The sequence below is a fragment of the Nyctereutes procyonoides genome, unplaced genomic scaffold, assembly GCF_905146905.1.
Source record: "Nyctereutes procyonoides isolate TBG_1078 unplaced genomic scaffold, NYPRO_anot_genome, whole genome shotgun sequence".
Classification (NCBI taxonomy): domain Eukaryota; kingdom Metazoa; phylum Chordata; class Mammalia; order Carnivora; family Canidae; genus Nyctereutes; species Nyctereutes procyonoides.
The window spans coordinates 31,362,510-31,382,333 of record NW_026575030.1 but is presented as its reverse complement, the minus strand read 5'-3'; the positions used below and the strand labels follow the sequence as shown (position 1 = coordinate 31,382,333).

The 19,824-nt window shown below is 47.7% G+C and overlaps 2 protein-coding genes across 7 annotated transcripts in view; both read left to right on the top strand.

Annotated features, from left to right (window-relative positions):
- Nucleotides 1-5,890, top strand: part of GRAMD1C (GRAM domain containing 1C) — an 88,294-nt gene extending 82,404 nt beyond the window's left edge. For both annotated transcript variants that reach the window (XM_055316302.1, XM_055316303.1), the window contains one exon: nt 4,211-5,890. In XM_055316302.1, the coding sequence (XP_055172277.1) occupies nt 4,211-4,291 (81 nt within the window). In that variant the 3' untranslated portion in view covers nt 4,292-5,890. The remainder of the gene's footprint in view (nt 1-4,210) is intronic.
- Nucleotides 5,891-6,844: 954 nt separating this feature from the next.
- Nucleotides 6,845-19,145, top strand: ZDHHC23 (zinc finger DHHC-type palmitoyltransferase 23). 5 transcript variants are annotated; one of them, XR_008663264.1, is made up of 6 exons: nt 6,845-6,961; nt 7,409-7,680; nt 9,878-10,537; nt 12,265-12,432; nt 12,604-12,760; nt 14,567-14,686. XR_008663264.1 is itself a non-coding variant. In XM_055316477.1 (5 exons), exons 2-5 carry the CDS (start codon nt 7,520-7,522, stop codon nt 14,832-14,834), a joined length of 1,248 nt encoding a protein of 415 aa, XP_055172452.1. In that variant the 5' UTR covers nt 6,845-6,961; nt 7,409-7,519; the 3' UTR covers nt 14,835-19,145. The 5 variants fall into 5 exon arrangements, 4 of the variants coding, with proteins under 4 accessions (XP_055172452.1, XP_055172449.1, XP_055172451.1 ...); XM_055316477.1 differs by lacking the exon at nt 12,604-12,760 and having other exon boundaries at nt 12,274-12,432; nt 14,567-19,145; XM_055316474.1 differs by lacking the exon at nt 12,604-12,760 and having other exon boundaries at nt 14,567-19,145.
- Nucleotides 19,146-19,824: the final 679 nt, after the last annotated feature.

Below are 19,824 nucleotides of genomic sequence, written 5' to 3'. Positions count from 1 at the left end.
CTTTCCCTTTTTTGCCTCCTATTTCCCCAACTTTCAACTGATAACTCTGCCTCAAGGAGAAAAGAGTTTTCCTCTCCCTCTGCAGATCTTCCGATTGCTGCACCCTGTCCTCTTGTCTGTGCCTGTCAGAGCTTTGCTCTGCCTGTGAGGAGAGCCCAGCATGTGTTGGTGGGAAACTTCCTCCATCACCCTCCAACATCCTATTTTCCATCTCCCTCATTCAGCTGGATCTTTCCTCTCTGCACATGGCCATGCCCGCTGTCCATATCCTCTTCTGTCTGCCTGTCTCTCTCTGCTCACTTTCACAGCCTGGCTCTTTCAGAGTTGTCTGCTGTGGCTGTCCCTAGTTTATCCTTTATAGCCCATTCACTTTTTTAAGGTTTGGTATTCACCAAAGTCACACCTTCACATGGTTAACTTTTTTATAAGGTTTGTTCAGAAAAACAGCAGTCCTACCATATACTTTGCCGAACACAACAACCCTTAATTCTTTTAGTTTCTTTTTTGTGTTTACCCCATTTATAAACAACAAGCATGTATTGATATTTCTTGATTTTTCAGTTTTACATATAATCTTTGACCTCCTATTATGGAAGACAAGGGTTTTCTTTTCTTTCATCTTGTTTTCTTTTCTGATTACCCTATCTTCCCAAGGAAGTTATAATTTTGGTTAGATCAGTGTCCAGTGTTTGCTTTATTTTGACTAAGTTTGCTATCCTGAGCTGAGCCATGGAATAAACCATGACTACCTTTTCTTTTCTGTGCATTTTCTTATCCCTGGAATTATCTTATGATAGTTGATTATTATACTACTTATAAGTATCTCATCTCCTAAAGCTCTGTCTGTCATCTAAGTCTTCTCTCCTAACCTTCATTCACCTCAGGTATTCTGAGTGGAGCCTTCTGACTGGCTCTAGTCAGGACCAGGGACCCTCTCTGCAGGTGCACAGCTCTTGTCCTGGTCACTCCTGTGGAGTACCTCGTCTGTTTCCTATATCCAGCATGTCTTCTGCTTTCTTGGTTTACTCCTTTCTTTTAATGGAGCATATCCTCTAGTAGCTTTCTGAGAAAGAGAGCATGGAGGTAAATATTTTAAGATTTCATTAGTATGAAAAGTTTTTATTCTGTCCTTTCCCTTGATTAATAGTTTGGCTAGGGGGGCCCTGGGTGGCTCAGTGGTTGAGCATCTGCCTTCAGTTCAGGGCATGATCCCAGGATCCTGGGATCGAGTCCCACATCAGGCTCCCCACAGGGAGCCTGCTTCTCCCTCTGCCTATGTCTCTGCCTCTCTCTGTGTGTCTCTCATGAATATATAAATAAAAATCTTTTTTTTTTTAAAGTTTGGGGATAGAATTCTAGCTTGGAAACAGTGTTCCTTCACAGCATTGTTCCATTGTTTTTCAGCTTCTAGTGTTGCTATTGAGAATTTTGAGGCTGTTACCATTCCTCATCCTTGAATCTGGAAACTTGTACCTTTTAGTCCTGGGAAATAGTGACTTACACAATTGATGATCTCCTCCCCTCCAGTCCCTCTCTTCTGATTTTCTGTGGCTCCTGTAATTCAGATGTTGGCCTTCTTTGGGACAGGCTATCTACTCTTACTTTTTCTATCCAGCTTCTATCTCTTTGCCTTTTTGTTCTGCTTCCTCAGAGTTCCTTAACTTAATCTTCACATTCTTCTATTTTTCAATTTTTGCTAACAATTTTTTTAATTTCAAAGACCTATTCTCTGAATTTTTTATGTCATTGTGATCTAAAAAATTAGTATCTTTATCTCTCTGATCATGTTACTAATGCTTAATTTTTTTTTCCCTTCTTGCCCTTTCACTTTCCATCAAGATCCTTTCCTCCTGTTTTGATTTCTATCCTTAGAGCAAGAGGATTCCATTAGATGTCTGTAGTTTTTGGTTGCCTGCTTCTGTGGGTTAGAAGCTCTTATGCTCTTAACGTGGGTTGGGCTGGTGTACCCTGAACTTCTCTCTAGCTCTGGTTCAGCTATTGGTTGAGAAATCCTGATATCACTATCTTTAGGTCTTTCCTCTTAGATTGGTCAATTTCCATAGAGAAAGGCTGTCCAGTTTCCATCTGAAGGATTAAGGGCTGCCAGCATTTTAGGAGCAGAGTGAAAGTAGAGGGATGGAGGAGGGCAGGGCATGGGGGTGGGGGTGATCTCAACACTTTTTTGTATAATCCCCATTTTTAGTCCCCTTCTCTTTATTCCAACTTCCAGAGATTTCTGTCAATTCCCAAGACTTTTGAGGATTCTTCAAGGTAGATTTGGTTGGTTCTCAGCTTTCTCCACAATTAGTTTAGGATTCCACTTTGGTCTGCTAAGTCATCCATCTGCTTTCTTGTTTCTAACATTCTGTTGCCGCTTTTGCCGTTTCTGTTCTCCCTGTCCTCATGAATTTATGCCTTTTAAAAAAATCATTTTATTGTGCTTTTATGGGGTTTCAGGATGGAGGAAATTAGATGCCTGTATTAAGCCACCCAGTTGCTCTTCAGTTCACTCCTGTCTTGTTTTCTTCCCCATATCTTCCAGTGATATTGCTCAAGCTCAAGGTCCCCAGTAACCCCTGGCTTTTAAAATTAATATCCATTTTTTTAAGTTTACGTCTTAGAGTGAGCATTATCTAATTTTGCCTTCTTTTAAACCATAAAAAACCTCCCTTTATTGTGATATAAATGACATACTATAATAAAGAATTAGCATAGTCACAAAATTGTACAACCACCACCACTGTCTAAATCCAGAGCATTTTTATCACCCCCAAATAAGACCCTATACCCATTAGCAGCTCTCAGCTCCTATAATTATTAATCTACTTTTTATTTCTAGGTTTGCCCATTCTGGACATTTCATATAAATGGAATTATACTATATGGTCTTTTGTGACTGGCTTCTTTTACTTAGCATAAAGTAAAACTACCTTTTGCTCGTTAAAATCATCTCCTCTGCTGACCTCTTCCTGGCCTGGTACTCCAGGCTCTCTGTGTTAGATTCTCTTCCCTTCTTCTCTACATCCACTCCTCTAACTTGAGCCACATGTGCCATGAACTCCCAAATCCATCTTTCTTACCCTGACCTCTTCCCAGAGCTTCAGGCTCATGCAGTTACCTGCTGAGTTGGCATCTTCACCTGAATGCTAACAGGCCATCACAGATTGATCATGTCCAAAACATGAATTCAGTTTTCATCCTGAGCCACACTGATTCTCCTCTAACTGATGTATTTCAGAAAGCGATGCTGCCATCCTCCAGTCAAAAAACTTAATCCATTATGAAGTATGTACTTATTTTTGTGATGATTCATTTTAGTTCTTTATTTCTCACTAGTCTGTAAGCTCCACCAAGGCAGGGACAGTGCCTATTTGGTTTACCATTGTATACCCAGTGCTTGGCTTAGTACATACCCAGCATGTAATAGGGAAGTATAATATTTGCTGAATGAATGAACAAATGAATGAATTTAAAGAAGAATAAGACATAATTCTTGCCTTCAAGTTGCCTATAATCTTATTAGAGAAAACAGATGTCCATGTGTATTGTTAAAAACTATTTAGAAAGTACAAAGTTAAATGTCAAGTAAGTAGCAATGCTTTGGGAGTTCAAAGGCAGGATGATTAGGGAAGGCAACAAGAAGAAGGTAAGTTTTAAATGGGTGAAGACAAGCGTGAGCATAATAGCAAGCAAAGGGGGACCCCTGGGTGGCTCAGCGATTTAGCGCCTGCCTTAGGCCCAGGGTGTGATCCTGGAGACCCAGGGTCAAGTCCCACATCGGGCTCCCTGCATGGAGCCTGCTTCTCCCTCTGCCTGTGTCTCTGCTCTCTCTCTCTCTCTCCGTGTGTGTTTCTCATAAATAAATAAAATCTTAAAAAAAAAAAAAAAGCAAGCAAAGGCCTAGAGGTGGAACTTGAGTTGTATAGGAGATAGTAGAGAAACTGCTGCAACTAGAGAAGCCATTTAAGAAAACCACCTGTTGGGAAGCAGACTGTACAGCAGGCCAGTGCAGGGAGAAGTGCAGGACCAGGGCTGACTTCCTGTCAGGCACGCTGACACCCTAAGTAGCTAGGTGTTTTATAGATTCAGTCTTTTATTTGGGTATCGGTATAAACAAAACTATATTGAATATAAATGTAAACTTTTGGCATAAAAATAATCAGAAAAAAAGTTTAAAAAATCTGATTTTGGAAATTAACTTTGTTTGCAGTTGAAGAGCTCACTCATTATGCTTCAGAGAACTTTTGATCTACTAAATAAGAACAAGACTGGTATGACTGTCGAAAGCTAGTGATCTCAAGGCCTGAAATTGTAGAGATACTTGGAACTAAAAGAAAACACCTTAAAGAAAGCCAGAGGATGGAAGATTTTAATTGTCATGGGAACATTTCCACATTTTCTCATTATTGGTACTTCTAATATAAACATTATTTTTAATAACATTAATTTGATAACTAGTTCTGATGGCCTCAACAATCCATTCTTTCACTTCCTATACATAATTCTAAGCAGTGAATTTCTCCAGTGAAGCGTGAAATTTGTGGATTTGAATTTCTGATACAAAAAGAAAATGAGACACTGAATTGAGTAGTGTGGCCTAATTTTTACAGTGAGGTTTGAAGTCTGATGCTTTATCCATTAGCACAGAATCAGTATGTCTCTGGTAGGCTGCTTTCCCAGTTGAGATACATTCAAGAGGCTAAAGAAGACAATAGAAGAATGAACCTCTTTATCATTACTACTTTTGAAGGACCATTTTTCAGGCATATATTCTGACATTTCCAAGTTTGTGTACTGTAAGTATTTTAGTGTCTGAACTTATTCAGCATGCATATTCAATTGTCAACCTTTTGAGTCTGTAAGTTGGTAATTATTATCTGAAACATTCTTGAGCCATGTTGTAACTTTTTGAAGAAATAGTTGTTTCTTCTTTAGGTAGCTATCAGAGGTGAGATTTTCTTGTTTCAAATGGCAGGAGAGACAATTCTGAAAAAGGACACATGTAGGATACCAACAGTCAAAATGAAGAACCATGCTTTCATTTTAAAAACCAGATGATTATGTAAAAATCTGGGCATTTAGTGACATATCAAATGAATACTTGAACTAAGCTTGGCTTCAGCTTAGCACTCTTTCATGGTAGAAGTGAACCACCTTGTTGAAAATTGTGGATTACTTTTTAGTAGCCACATAATGTCTCCATTTATTCACTCATGTGTGTGGCTTGTTTCAGCGGGTAAGTTATAAGCAGACACAAACTTTAGCTCTTCAGTAAAAACTTTTGGGGTCACTTTGTCCCAATACTAGTGCACTGACTGACTGAAGTTTGAAGTCAGACGGAAGTTTTGGCTCTTTGATGAAAAGTTTTTAGGCATATATGTCTCGATACAAGTGATGTCTGGAACAAGAGAAGGACAGTGTGGAATAATTTGTGTGTATTCTTACTGTTTGGACAATGCTTGCCTTTAGTTAAGTGTTTCTTTCTTTCCCCAGAACCCCATGAGATTGCTAAAGTCATTTTTGAAATGCCTGTAGAGAATGACAGTATTGACTTGATTACAGGGAAATGGATTTCTCTGGGTGATTCCCAACAAACCTACCTTGGGGTACCAGTGTACTTACCTGGGAGTTTTCTGATTTATGAAGTGTGGCTGTGATCAAGAGTCACTGGACTATAAACTTGAAGACTTTGTTCTCTGTTAAATTCACAAAAATGATCAGTGGCAAGCTGAGTATTTTGTGATGCTTCTTTAAAAACTTGTACTTCGTAAATATACCTCAAAGACAATTACCAAAGTTGCTTTATAGATTGACTAAACATGTATGTAGGCAGAACTGAGTTAATTGTATGAGCCTGTTATATAAATTGAGTATCAATAAAACCCAAAATGTCTGAGCTGTAGTTTTTCTTTTTCTGTTTAAAAAGGAAAAAAAAGTTTCCCAGCATCTCCACCAAAAAAGCAAAAACAGAAACAAAAACAAAAACAAAAACAAACAAAAACAAAAAAAAAAAGGAAAAAAAACCCCAAGAAACAAAATAAGTAGAAACCATGCAATAGCGAAACCGTGTATATGGGCCTACACTCTTTAAGAAATTTAGTGCAAAAAAAAAAAAAAATTAGTGCAAAAATAAAACCCAAAGAGAACTCCCATTAGGGCAGTTTCATTTCAAATATGCGGTGCGTTGGAACAAAAGTACTAGTAGGCCGGCCGGTCGAGTGTAGAATCTGCTCGCCAGAAATCGTGGAAAGGAACAAGCTTTCCAAACGAACAGCTCAGGGACAGCGATGGGCCTTTAAGGGAAGGCTGGAGGATTTGGGGGCGGTACCCCGGGAACAATCTGCGGTGCAGAGCTCCACCTAAGCCTGTTGCCGGCGTCCGAGCGGGGACCGGCGCCGGGCGAATCCTCGGGCTCCCGGGGTCTCGGTCTCTCCGTCGGGCGCTCGGCTGCCGGGGGGCCTGGGGCCTGGGGTTCCCCGCCCACGTCCCGCCCGCGGGGCCGCTCGGGGGCCGGGCCAGCCCGCAGGTGCGGGTCCTCGGGTCCTCGGGTCCTCGGGTCCTCGGGTCCTCCGGGCGGCGGGGGCGGGGCCCGGGCGGGGCGGGGCCTGGCGGTGGGGGCGGGGCCTGGGCGGCGGGCCCGGCGGGGCGGCGGGCGGCGCACGTGCGGGCCGGCGGGCGGGGATCCCCGGCGGCGGGGGCGGGGCACCCGGAAGCGCGCGGAGCGGCCACGCGGGGCCGGCGGGCGGCGGGAGGGCGGGGAGGCGGGCGGCGGGCGCACCGCCGGGGCCGGGGCCGGGGCCGCGGCCGCCCGTGCGCACAGGTGGGCGGCGGCGCGGAGTCGGGGCCCCCGGAGCCCCGCGGAGCCGAGCTCTGCAGCCGCGGCCGCGCCTCGGGGGGAGCCGGCCGTGGTCGCCTCCACGTCGGCCTCGGGCTGCCGCCGCACCTCGGCCCCGGAGCGCAGGTAACTTCCCTTCCAAGGTCATCCGTGGGGCGGGGCGGGGCGGGGCGGGGCGGCGCTCGCGGGCGGCGGGGGCGGGACAGGGGCGCGGGCCGGACGGAGACCTGGGGAGCTGCGCCGCCGCCCCCGCCGCCCCCGCCGCCCCGGCCGCCCCCGCCGCCCCGGCCGCGCCCCCCGGAGGGCGAGTTTGCACCTGCGCGGGGCCGTCCCCGCCGGCGCCGGCAGGTGAGCTGTGGGGCCCGCGCGGTCGGCCGGCCCCGCGGGGAGCGAGGGAGCCCGGGCGCCGGCGGCCCCGCTGGGAAGGGGCGGCGGGGGGCGGCGGGGGCGGCCGGACCCGGGTCGGGCCGAGCCGAGCCAGGAACGCCTGGCGAACACGAGACCCCCTCCCCCCTCCCGCTCCCCCTCCCGCTCCCCTCCCGCTCCCCCTCCCCCTCCCGGTTGCTCTTTCAGGCGTCGGCGGAGAATCCGGGAGAGGCGTGCGTGTGTGCGAGATAGGAGCCGCGCTCTCGTCACCTGTACCTACTGCGGGCTCCTCGCACCTCGAGGCGGCAGGTGGGGATCATGACACAGAAGGGCGGTGTGAAGCCGGGGAAGAAAAACAAAGCCGAAGAGCCCGAATTGGAGCCCCTGTGCTGCTGCGAGTACATAGATCGAAACGGGGAAAAGAACCACGTGGCTGCTTGTTTGTGTGACTGCCAAGATCTCGATGAGGGATGCGACAGGTAAGGGCAGGGCCGCCCGAAGCTGACCCCGCCGCAAGCTCCCCCCCCCCCCCCCAATGCAGGACGCTGGATTCGCTCTTGAGGCTGTTTGCAGGGATCTAAGATTGAGAGAGAGCTGTGTTCTGCGTCAGGTGTGAGGATCTCATAAAGGTGAATTACTCAGGAGCTCACAACTGCACAGCGGTCTCTTCAGCTCAGTTTAGTAGGACATTATTATTTTTCACGTAAAGGGAGAAGCCGATGGGGAGAACAGGCAAATAAAGGGATAGTGGCAGGTGAAATGTATAAAAAAAGGAAGGGCAGACCAGAATCTGTAAATTTTATTTACCTATCTGTGTCTTTTTTTTTTTTTTAAGATTTTATTTATTTATTAGAGAGCGCGTGTGAGTGCATGGGGAGAGGGAGAAGCAGGCTCGCCTCCTTGAGCAGGGAGCCCGATCCCAGGATCCTGGGATAATGACCTGACAGGAAGGCAGATGCTTAACCACCTGAGCCATGGAGGTGCCCCAGAATCTGTAAATTTAAAATGAACACGTTACTACTAGGAGGTTCCTTCCTTCTCTGTGTTCTCAGCATCTAGGGATCGAGTACTCGAGGCTGGACCGCACCTGACCATAAAAGGCCTTGAGGGTTGAAAGATCATTTTCCTGCTGTTGGAATTGGCCTCACCCTTGTTCCTGGGGAGGCGATCCAGTCCAGAAGTCATGTCCTTGCCGTGGACTGGCTGTTTTCAGCACGAGCAGAAACGCTGTCTTGACCAGTATCATTGCATTTGGCTTTTATTTTCAAATCCATTACTCCAGGTGTTGGAAATTACTATCCAAAAAGGTGATATTTAATATCAGAGAAAAAATTTTGTACCGAACAGGAATAACGAGGTTTGGATCCATTTTCCAAATAATCCTATATCTAAAAATTGTTGCCATATGGAAAGCATAGTGTGGGAGGAAATAAGGATGTTGGGAACTTGCTTTTCCCAATCATAATTACTTCCGGTTACAAAAGCTCACTGTAGTGGCACCTTGCTGACTTAGAGCCCGGTGCATTCATCTAGACGTGAAAAGCACTTGGGACCACTGTAGTTCGCTAGCAGAGCCCTGCAGCCCCTATAGTTCTTTTGTCATTATTCCTTGATTGTGTCTTGAGTCTTTTTTTACAGGTATTTTAAAATTGATTTAGTCTAAAATCCATACGGAGAAAATGGAGCACTCTGCTTTAATGAATGGAAAAATGATGCTGTTTCCGTAACCTCCATCACTCGAGACCACAGCTCTTCCATTAACCTTCTAACTCTCTCTCCCTCCTCGCCCTTGAGACCTGGGCCATCCCTGAGCTCTTGGCTCCCTCCGTACTCTTCTCTGGAGAGAGGCTCCCAGTCCCCCTCTGTCCTGCTGTGGTGTGACTCCCGTGTTCTCGTCTCCCCCCGTGCCCAAGTTGTTGCCTTACTTTTCTGAATTGTTGGTCTACAGTCCAGAGTTACCATTCCTTAAACTGTTCATTGTCTTGTTAGCCTAAATGTGCAAACATGTCAGCAAATCCCGTGTGTCCACGAGGCTCAGGCATTTGGCTCTTCCTAGCTCGCTCTCCCCTCTTCCTTCTGCAGCCCCTGGCCCCGCTACACTGGCTCCTCCCTGGGTGCGGGACAGGTGTGTGCTGCACAGGTGCCGCTCCCCTGGGACGCACCCCCCCCCAATACCCGCCAGCTGTCCAGGTGTGGGGTGCACACCCCACCTTTTTCACAGAGATCCCTCTAATGACTCCACCCCATGGTGTCTCCTCTGAGCGCCTCACAGTGTTTGGCCACAGTAGTTCATGGGGCGGTTTTGCTGCTTTGTCTCTTCTCATATTTCCCAACCTCCCATGTCGTCTTCACGACCAGATGATGAATTGTTCTGAGGATCTTAAGTCTCTATAGTCAGCCGGGTCCGAACAGTACTTGCCCAGGATACGCCTGCATTCCTATGTATCTGCTTCGTGGAGAAATAGTTTTGACTGTTGTATTTCTAAACATCATCTCCCCTTTCGTGTTAAAAAGATGACCTGTGGTCCAAAGAGCTCACGTTTAGTAGTTTGGAAGTAGAGCGCTTGGTCTTCGGCCTCTTTCAGCGTGTGTCCTGCTGTTTGGCCTGCAGTGCTCCGTGGTTTTGAATTTAGCAAACCCAAGTGAAGTGCCTTCTCTTTGTGCTCTTCTGAATAGGTGGGTTACGTGTAAGTCGGTGCAGCCAGAGACCTGCGAGAGAATCATGGACACGGTTTCTGATCGCCTCCGAATTCCTTGGCTGAGGGGGGCCAAGAAAGTTAACATTAGCATCATTCCCCCGCTCATCCTACTGCCCGTCTTCCTCCGCGTGGCCTCCTGGCATTTCCTCCTGGGGGTGGTGGTTTTGACCTCCCTTCCCGTGCTGGCCCTGTGGTACTACTACCTCACTCACCGAAGGAAAGAACAGACTCTGTTTTTCCTGAGCCTCGGACTGTTTTCTCTGGGCTACATGTACTATGTGTTCCTGCAGGAGGTGGTCCCCAGAGGGCGCGTGGGGCCCACTCGGCTGGCTCTTCTTACCTGCGGGTTGTTTCTGATACTCTTAGCCTTGTGCAGAGCCAAGAAGAATCCAGGCTACCTCAGGAGCCCGGCAGGCAGCGAGCGGCCCGGGAGCGGCGGCCAGGACAAGGCCCGGGGGCCTCTCGGCAGCCGCGCGCCGAGGGAGGAGCTTCGGGGCCCCTCCGGGGTGCCGGCCGGGAGCCCCGCCAAGGTGAAGGAGGACTGGTGCGCCAAGTGCCAGCTGGTGCGACCGGCGCGCGCGTGGCACTGCCGGATCTGCGGCATCTGCGTGAGGAGAATGGATCACCACTGTGTCTGGTATGTCGGGAAAACGTGGAGGCTCGCGGAGGGTAAAGCCCCGTCAGCCGCTGGCCGAGCTCGGGCTTCTCCGGCCGCCGCGCCCTCCCAGCCGCACACCTGCACGTAGCCGGCGGCTGCTGGATGTGCCCACCTCGTGGGCAGTTCTCCCACTTCCCACACGTGGGTCGCTCAGTCGTTTCCTGAAGGCTCTTGTGGTGGTCGCTGTCGCTGCTGTCTTGCTCTTCTCTTCCGGGCTGCCCCTCACTCACTTTCTCCTCCGTAGAACGAGTCTCTGCAGTTGAGTGATATATATGTGTGTGTGTGTGTGTATATATATATATATTTTAAGAATGGATCAGAATCAGCCTAGGCATATCCCCCCCCCCCCCCCCCGTGCTGGGCCTTTTGAGCGCAGAGCTCAAGAAAGCATTCCCATATTTGTCGGGGACTTAGTCCCCTCATGTGCGTCCTTCATCACCCTGATGGCTCCCAGTCTGCAGGGTTGAGGTGAGGCCCTGCCACGTAGCTCCTTGTTTTGCTCTTTGCGGAGAAACGGGCTATTTTGGTACCTGCCCACTGGCCAGCGCCAACCCAGGACACAGGAAGGGCCCTGCCCTAGGATATGCAACTTGTAAAGACGATGTTGCTGCTTCACTGAGCAAATCTGAGGGAGGGTATAGTTAATTCAGATGCCAAGGCTGGAAGTAGCGTGCTTGCTACTCTGCAGCTCTTGGCTCTGAAGGCCCTTGTGGTCAGTGAGTTATGCCTTCTGTGGTTAGGATTCTGGTCACATAGCACCCCCCCCCCCCCCGCCGCCAGCCCACAGAAGGGGACGTGGGGGAGGGAGAAGGTGCAGCAAGGCCAGGAGGGCCTTGGAGTGGACCTCAAGGGGGGGCTCAGGCACAGGGATGCTTTTTTCTGGGGCTTGCTTTAGGAGTAAACAGGTATTTTCACTCTCAGATTTTGAGTCTTCGTCATATATTCGTGTGTGCACGTGTGTGTGTGTGTTCGTGTGTTTGTTGGGGGTGGGGGGTGGCCCATCGACAAGTGCTGGATTGTGGATGGCCTGACAGCTCCATGTAAAGGAAGATCTCTGCCCTACAAGTGGCTATGATACAGAACTCTTTCTCCCTGACCAGAGAACTGTTCTTCACCTCACACCCGGTTTCTAACCTCTTGGGAATCTTTGTATTAACATATGTGTTTAACATATATATTAACACACTATGTAATACTTGTGGTTTTAAAGTTTTCCTAACTGATGTCACCCTTTCCTTGTGGTGGTGGCTGCAGCATTAACACACTTCATAATTGGGTAATAGACTCGTTAGGATATAGAAAGATTCTTAGCTGGGTTCTGCTTTTTACTTGGTTACGTCCTTAAAAGTAATGATCTGGTTTCACTTTGGAAAGAGCAGAAAATATAAGGCTACGCCTCTCAGTGGGCAAGTTTTTAATTCCCTAAAGTTGAAAAATAAGAGAACCAACTTTTTAATTACTGAAATTCACGTTATCCCTGTTTTTGAAACTTCCTTGTTTATTATGTGAGTTATATGGAGAACTTTTTTTTTTCTTTTTCGTTGGACTGTAGTTGATCTACAGTGTTCTGTTACTTAACAGGTGCATGGCATAGTCGTTCAACGTGTATATTCATTATGAAATGATCACCGTGATAGCTTTAGCTGCCATCAGTATCAAGAACCTTAAAAAATGTCTGCTTTTTCTTCCCCCTATGCTGTTTTGAGGATAAATAGCTGTGTTGGAGAATCAAATCACCAAGCATTTATACTTGCCCTTTCGGTCTTCTTGCTCACTTCGGTGTATGGGATCACACTGACCTTGGACACCATCTGTAGAGACCGAAGTGTCTTCACAGCTCTCTTCTATTGTCCTGGAGTTTATGCAGATTACAGGTGAGATGCTACCGGGGCACGGAGCACAGAGACGAGGGAATGGGTGGGTGTTGCCGTTACCTAAGGGGCTGTGATTTGCTGCCAGGGTAGGAGTTTCCAACCAAAAGAGAGGACAGGCTGTTGGATGCTGGGTATCCTTGAAATGGCCAACAAAATTGTGCCTTTTTCTAGGGTGATGTCAGAAGGATCGTTGACCCTTACAGAGTGAGGAACTAGTACCCTCCTGCAAGTAGGACCGGGCTCAGTCAGGGACTTCCAGAGTCAGATGGCCACGTGCATGCCCAGGGTGGCAAGAGTGAAACTAAGACCGTAAACGAGCAGTCCCAGGGTACGTGTGCAGTCTGTTTTGTCATAAATCATCTCGGCAAGTCCTCACTTCATTGCAGCTTTCTCGTGCTCTTTAGCCCTATCTTGATTTATTGCTTCTGACCCCTTTGTGGAGCCTCACAGTTTCTATGACATGTCTTTACTTTCTAACCTCCATTGGTTTTTCCTGTTCTACTTTTTGAAAAATCACCACTCATGATTACTGTGGTATCTAGGTCAAAATTTCCTTAGTTAGGCTGGGGCACATTTCTGTATTGTAAAGATCTCTGTGTGCTTTGCTGCGTCAGCCCCAGCCAGCCCCCCCCCCCGCCCCCCAGATGGCTGCGGGCCCCTGCCTCTGTTCTTCATCTCCTCCACGGTCTCCGCTAATGCGGTGCTGTGTAGTATCTGTGCCGTACCCCCCCCCCCACCCCCAACCCGCTCTGAGCTAGGACAGCGCTGCCTTCGTGGTTCTTTTCTCAGAACAATCTCTGCTTTACCCACATAGCACCCCTGTGAAGGTATTTATTAGTCTGTGGACAGATCTCCCATTGCCATTATAGATCTAGATATTTGTGGGCATTATTAGAACAGGTTGGTCCTCCTCCTCAGGGTAAGTTCCTTTTTTTTCTGTATTGAGTGTGCTAGTAGGTTGTGAAATTCTGCAGTCACAACTGTGCATAGTAAATGTCCTCCAGCAGAGCATGACTGTATGTGGTGAAGCATGAGTTTTGTGGGCTTTCTGGGGGCCACTGACATGGAATGAGGAACCCAGGCTGCCATTGGTACCTACCCAGTGTACAGGTGCTTCACGTTGCCTTGTTGAGCCCTGGTGTTTCTCATCTTTATGGTGAGGTCATCACCTCTGGGTCCCTTTCACCTTAACAAATGAAGATTTGGGATAGGTTCATTTCCAGCTAGCTCTTCATTTGCAAATGTTTGAAAATAATCAATTGGCGGACATGAATCAGCAGCCTCTCCTGTCTCAGTAAGGAGCTGAAGGGAGCTTTCTTGTCCTGTGTGATTGTTCCGGTTGAGGAAGCCGGACCTGGAATGTGATTGTGCTTCTACGTAGAAGTGAAGGGAAATATGAAACAAAACGAAATCAGAGAGGGAGACAAGCCATAAGAGACTCTTTATCATAAGAAACAAACTGAAGGTTGCTGGAGGGAAGGGGGATGGAAGGATGGGGTAACCGGGTGATGGGCATTAGGGAGGGTCCTTGACGCAATGAGCACTGGTGAATCACTAAATTCTACCCCTGAAACAAATAATAACACTTCTACATTAACTACATTGAATTTAAATAAAATTAAAAAAAAAAAGAAGTCAAGGACTTGCAGTGTTGGGAGTTGTCTTCTCACTTGTGTTCACCAGCATTGTGCCGAAGAGAGCGGAGACAAATGCTTGAGCACCGTTCCTGGGTCCCCATCCAGGCTTCCTTAAGGATGTGTATAGCAGTGTCCTGGTTCCTTGATTTTCCCCAGTTAAGAATAATTTAAGAATTGTTCGTTCATTTGATAGATTCTAAATGCTGTTATGTCAGCTGCTGTGTTGGTTGTATGGGGGATACAAAATGCAGAAACGTCCTGGCTGTTCTAATGTACTAGAAAAAGAGCCCCCCAATAATTATAGCATGAAAAGGACATGCAAGTAGTCATAAGGTAAGCATTCAGGGTCCTGAGGGTAGAAAAGTATCCTCCGAGTGGGATAATTGGGGAAGGCGCCAGAGTCCTCAGTAATGGGTACCGTGTGTGTCCAGTGTCAGGATGGTGCCAGCTTTCTGACTGGAGAGATGGGCAGTCCTGACCCCCTCTTTGTCCTCCAGCTCGGCTCTGGCCTTCACCTGTGTGTGGTACTCCGTGATCGTCACGGCGGGCATGGCCTACATCTTCCTCATTCAGCTGATTAACATCAGTTACAACGTCACCGAGAGGGAAGTCCAGCAGGCCCTGCGTCAGAAGACGGGGCGCCGGCTCCTCTGCGGGCTCATCGTGGACACAGGCCAGTACAATCGGGGCTTCCTGCGGAACTGGCACCAGTTCTCCACGCTGGGCGCCCCCCCCTTCCACCACCCTGCCGAGGACATTGTCTGAAGTGCCTTCTGTGTGGCTCTGTGAGGGGTGGCCCGCCCTCTGCTCCCGTCCATCGAACACTTCAGTGTCCGCGCAGGATGTTCATTTTTATCCCCAGTTTCTTAAAGGCTATATAGGGCCACGCTCAGGTTTAGACACTGGACTGGGAAGAAATGAATTTTTCTGACTTCAACTTAAGAGATTTTTATATCAAAGCAGTGAAAGTAGAGCCATTCTTTTCCAGTCACCTTGTTAACTCACTCAGTCACCAGGAGTGGAAAAGGATGTGGATTGCTAGTGCACAGATTGATAGAAGCAATGCCCATCCGTTAGGGGAGAAAGAGTTTGCATCAGGAGGGTTTCCAGTCCCTCTTTCAGTTCCTGATAGCCATGTGACCCTCAGTTGAGTCGCTTCCCCAAGTCTCAGGTTCATCCGTAAGTGGGGTGCTGACGCCGGCTCCGGCCACCTCACCGTGTGAGGGTCATGCGAGGGACGCGGTATGTGGGAAGCACTGGGAAGTGACTGCAGCACCCAAGAGGGATGAAGTATTATTAGGAAAACTCAAAGACCGAGAGAAATGTTTGTAGGTCAGAGTACTGAAGCCAAAACTACCAGAGTAATCCATTTTCAGCATTTCAGAATGAAAGATCCTGCGATACCACATTGTACAGTTGCGGGAATCTCTCTTTCTGAAGTATGAGACGTTAACTACTCAGGATGGTCGGATGGACGCACACCGTCCCCTGATCCTGAAGGCACCGTCGATAAGCTACGATCGGTAGGATAATACAGTGGTTGTGAGTTTAGATGATGAGTCCTTATGTTTATCTCTTTGTTTCTATATATTGTTTGGATTTACACTAAATAGCTCCAAACTCCAAAGGCATTACTGTTTATTTCCTCTTTCCGTGTTTCACCTGGGAAGGTGCTAGCACACTTAGGATGAGGCTGGAAGAGGAGAACAGACACCCCTGTGGGGAGCACTTCACTCTCGCTCCTGGGTAATGTGGCTGATTAATAATCAAGGGCTTGATTACCTCCCTGCACCCCCAGGAAGTAATGCAAATGCCGTCAGTTATAGCACTCGGTTGCAAAAACCAGTTTTCTGGCGCAAACTCTCTGAGAAGTTGATTGACCAAGAGGTCAATCCTTGCACATGACTTCTCATTGACCTTTTCCTAGAAATCTCCCTTGGAGAGAAAAAACAGGGTATATGTGCTTTCCGCTAATTCATGGCTTATGGTTCTTCCCTGGCTCTTCCTAAGATCATGTTATTTTAATCATATCTTAAAACTGAAAACATATGAAAGATTAAATATTTGTAGAGAACGGGTCTGTTCTGCCATAGAGGTAAGATGAGGCACTTTTGGATGGGGAAAATACCCTCTTGAAATATTTGGTTTTATACACGTACTAATTTTGCAATCCCAAAGAAAATTCATGAGTCCCTAAATTTGCTTTGGTTTATAGCTTAATGTAGGGGAAATACTGCCAGCTGTTTCAGTCTGTGCGTGCATGCTGCTGTCATAAGAAGTTCATACGTGTTGCGAGGAAGTACTGCTACTTCCTGCAACTCTACCCTCGGTGGCTGGCACCATCCCTAGACCTGCCGCGAAACAAAACTGTCCTCCAGACAGTCACCACATTTTTATACAGGCTTGTCGCTGCTCTCCCCAGAGATGGATTGTTTAACCAGTGAGAGGCTCCGTATTCCACTGGGATGAGCCAAAGAGCAAGTCTGGGGATGTTAGCAGTCTGCGGTTTCTCCAGTGATGCCCTTGCTCTGGCCCAGAGTCAAGCATTCATTTGGAATTAATGTTGGATCCCATAGAACGAGTTCCTTGCTGCTAGGTTTGCGATAAGAGAGGAATAAGGTCAGGGCCAGCACATGTGGCCAGGAATCCCTAGTTGCGGTCTCTCGGATGCCAGATGTACCGCCAACTCTGATCTCCTAACATTAGATGATAGAATTCCTAGGAACAATAAGATAGTGATTTAGCCTCTTGCCGAATCTTTAACAGCCATCAAAACAGGACACGATAAAGATAAGTGGTACCCAGAAGACCACGATCAGGTAGGAGAGCTAGGAACGACTGCCAGTTTTATCACGGCACCCCCCCCCCCGATGGCTTACCTGCAGGAGCCCCGCTCAGATTCCCTCCCCTGTGGGAGGACTCCTTCTATAGGATTCCGGCTGGTTGGAATCAAGGTGCTTGTTTTCAGTTCCTTGAGGTCTTCGCAATTGGCATATGCAGGAGAAAGTCCGAGGGTTTGAAAAGTGCAGTAGCTGTGTGGGGGTAGAAGCCTACTGAAGTATTTGCAACCAACAAGGGGCTGTCTGGGAGCAGGGTTTCTCTAGGCCCTGGGACACCCTCCTACGTCTGCACTTCTAGATTCTTACATCTGTTTATGACCCGGAACGATTTGAGGGATTTTGTCCTTTTAAAGGACAAGGCTTGTGAACGACTGAGTCCCAGAGAAACCAGTGGTGGTGGTGGTGGTGGTGACGACGACGACAGCCGTGGGGACACTGCTTTGCAAACCTATGAGCCAGCAGTTTGTTGGCCATGAGGGCAAGCCCTCCGCCGCCCCCAGCATAGTTCCCTTTCCTCCCCCACCCTCCCCTCCACTTCCTCAGCCTGTTAGTAAACATAGGGATACGGAGCTCGGCAAATGATCTATGTTCTGACCTCCTCCATTACGGTCACGCCATTGTGTATAGTTCCTGGGAAGGAGAAGTGGGTCCTTTTGGAAGATTTAAGGGAAAAATAGTTGACGATCAGGATCGAATGAAAGGAGAAGGTCCTTCAGTATTTAAAATGTTGGTTTTTTTTTTTTTTTAATGATAACCCAAAAAGTACTTTGTGGTCATAGCTGGGCCCACTTGAAATGAAGTGACCAATAAGAAGCCTTAAGTGAGTTTTAGGGACCCTGCTGCTCATGTCACCTCAGCCTCCGCTGTGTTTGCTTAGGATACTGGGAACCTTGGCCATTCAAGTAGTGTTGTCCTTTAGTGAATAAAGTAATTGCTGTCTTCCACTGTGCCACCTGCCTAGCAGAGACTGCTACAGGCCTCCTCTAATGCAATAGCCCTTGGTACTCCTAATATTTTTAGTAAGAGAAAGTTTTCTATACTAGAATCTTCCACTGCCAGAAAACACAATGCCAGGATGGTTTCTCTGTAATACCAACCATCTGCTTCAGAGACTCTCTTTCCTTTGGGTAGGACGTTAGCTTTTTATTACAAAACTCAACTAACATAAGCAAAAATATGAAATCTAGAAGCACAGTTTTAACCAGGATGTTTAACAATGCTTTGTGACGTTTAAGGGTCTCTTTAAACGAAGTAAGTAGGTTTATAGGACTTCATTTTAGCCATATTTAGGTACCCTGCCTTTGCAAAAAAGAGAATTTCCTCAAACAAGCGAGGGATGATAGAGACTTTTGGTCGCAGCACCTGTTTGGAATCTGGTCTTCTCGTCAGCAGCGTGGCAAGTATGCCATTTTATATTAAACACTGCCAAGGTGATGCAGGGGAGAAAGGAGAGCTCTGCTCACCTTCGCGCGGAATAAAATCTCCTGCGTTCTCGTGGGTGTTTGCTGTGATTAATAGAAACGTTTTGCAAAGCCAGCTAAATGTGATCCTGTTGCTAATGGACTGTTACCCCAGTTCAGTTGGCACCAAGTGCTCTCCTGTAGCAGCAGCAGCAGCCAAAGACGGAATGGTTAACGGAGACCAATTTCTTAGAGGTTGTGGCTATTTCCAGCTATTTCTGAGTTGGGCTTTTGACTTACTGCCACTCTAGCCTTCCTGGTGGCACCTTCATGTCTAGAAAATTCATACTTTAAAGGCAAAGCTTTAAAACCAGAGCTTAGTCTATTCTAGTGACTGATGCACCAGACATCCCTCCCGTCTTTCTTCCCGGGGCACCGCTGACATGATGCCATGTTCTAGACCTTGCAAGCTCAGCCTGCTCTGATCCCGTGGCCTGGGGGATTCGATGGCTTACGTTGTTAGGGCTTTTGAAGATTTTCATTTGATTACATTTCTGGGTCTGATGTTAGGCTAAAGGAAGCCCGGGAATATTTAATATTAGATACTTAATGTAACTGGCCCAGCAACACTAAAGGGGATTCCCGACGCCGGCGCTGGAGGCTGCGGGCTAAACGTTTTGCACTGTTTTTATACTTGTATTCATATCCTCTTATCACCTCAGACTCAGACACAAGGCCTTTTAAATGGAGATTTAAAAAATTACTGCCATTTATGTAAAATAACGTACTGTGACCAAGTTGCTTAAATGGAAAATAAAGTGCTTTCTTTAAGGGAAGTAGCTGGTGTTTCTTCGTGCGTCTCCTGAACTCTTGCTTTGAGAGAAGCCTGTTAGAGCCGGGCTGCTCCTCCGCCCACTGGCGCGTCCCCATCCTGTGGATGGACTGCAGTTACCCCTTGCCCTACACTGTGCTTTTCCTGTGGTTGGTTTGCTGGTTTTGCAGGCCAGGGACAGTGCTTATGTGGGCATTTGGTTAGCAGGAATGTCTCCAGTCCTGCCTCTCGGGCAGCCCACCCAGCAACAAGTGCAGGCCGCTGACCGAGGGGATGTTCCTGTGGCTTCAGGAGGTCCCTTAGGGAGGTAAGAGGTCCCCACTGGCCCAGTCAGAATGTGGGTGCTAAAGACACTAACTGATGCTTGAGGTGAAGTAAAAATAAAAGAGCTTGAGAGAGAAAACTTAAGCTTTCTGAGGTTTCTTTAGGCCCCTGGCACATGACGTAAGGGAGCCACCCTTCCTTCTCTGGGGCCTGGCACTGACGTCTGGGTGCTGACGTCGCTGGGTAGCATCTGCTCCAGTAGCATCCTGGCTGTGGGAGGGATAAGCAGAGAGTGATCTGGATGGAAAGGGATTCAAGAGGAATTACTTTTAGTCCTGTTTTCATTAGCAGCTGTTAAATCGTTTTTAGAGGTCAACTGTATCATCCTATGAAAGGAAAAGACGTGTGGGGACAGGATA

Bases quoted from the DNA above. Each gene is read 5' to 3' on its own strand.
- ZDHHC23 (XM_055316474.1), top strand. From the start codon at position 7,520: ATGACACAGAAGGGCGGTGTGAAGCCGGGGAAGAAAAACAAAGCCGAA. The intron at 7,681-9,877 runs GTAAGGGCAGGG...TCTTCTGAATAG, and splicing joins CTCGATGAGGGATGCGACAG to GTGGGTTACGTGTAAGTCGG. The intron at 10,538-12,264 runs GTATGTCGGGAA...TGCTGTTTTGAG, and splicing joins ATGGATCACCACTGTGTCTG to GATAAATAGCTGTGTTGGAG.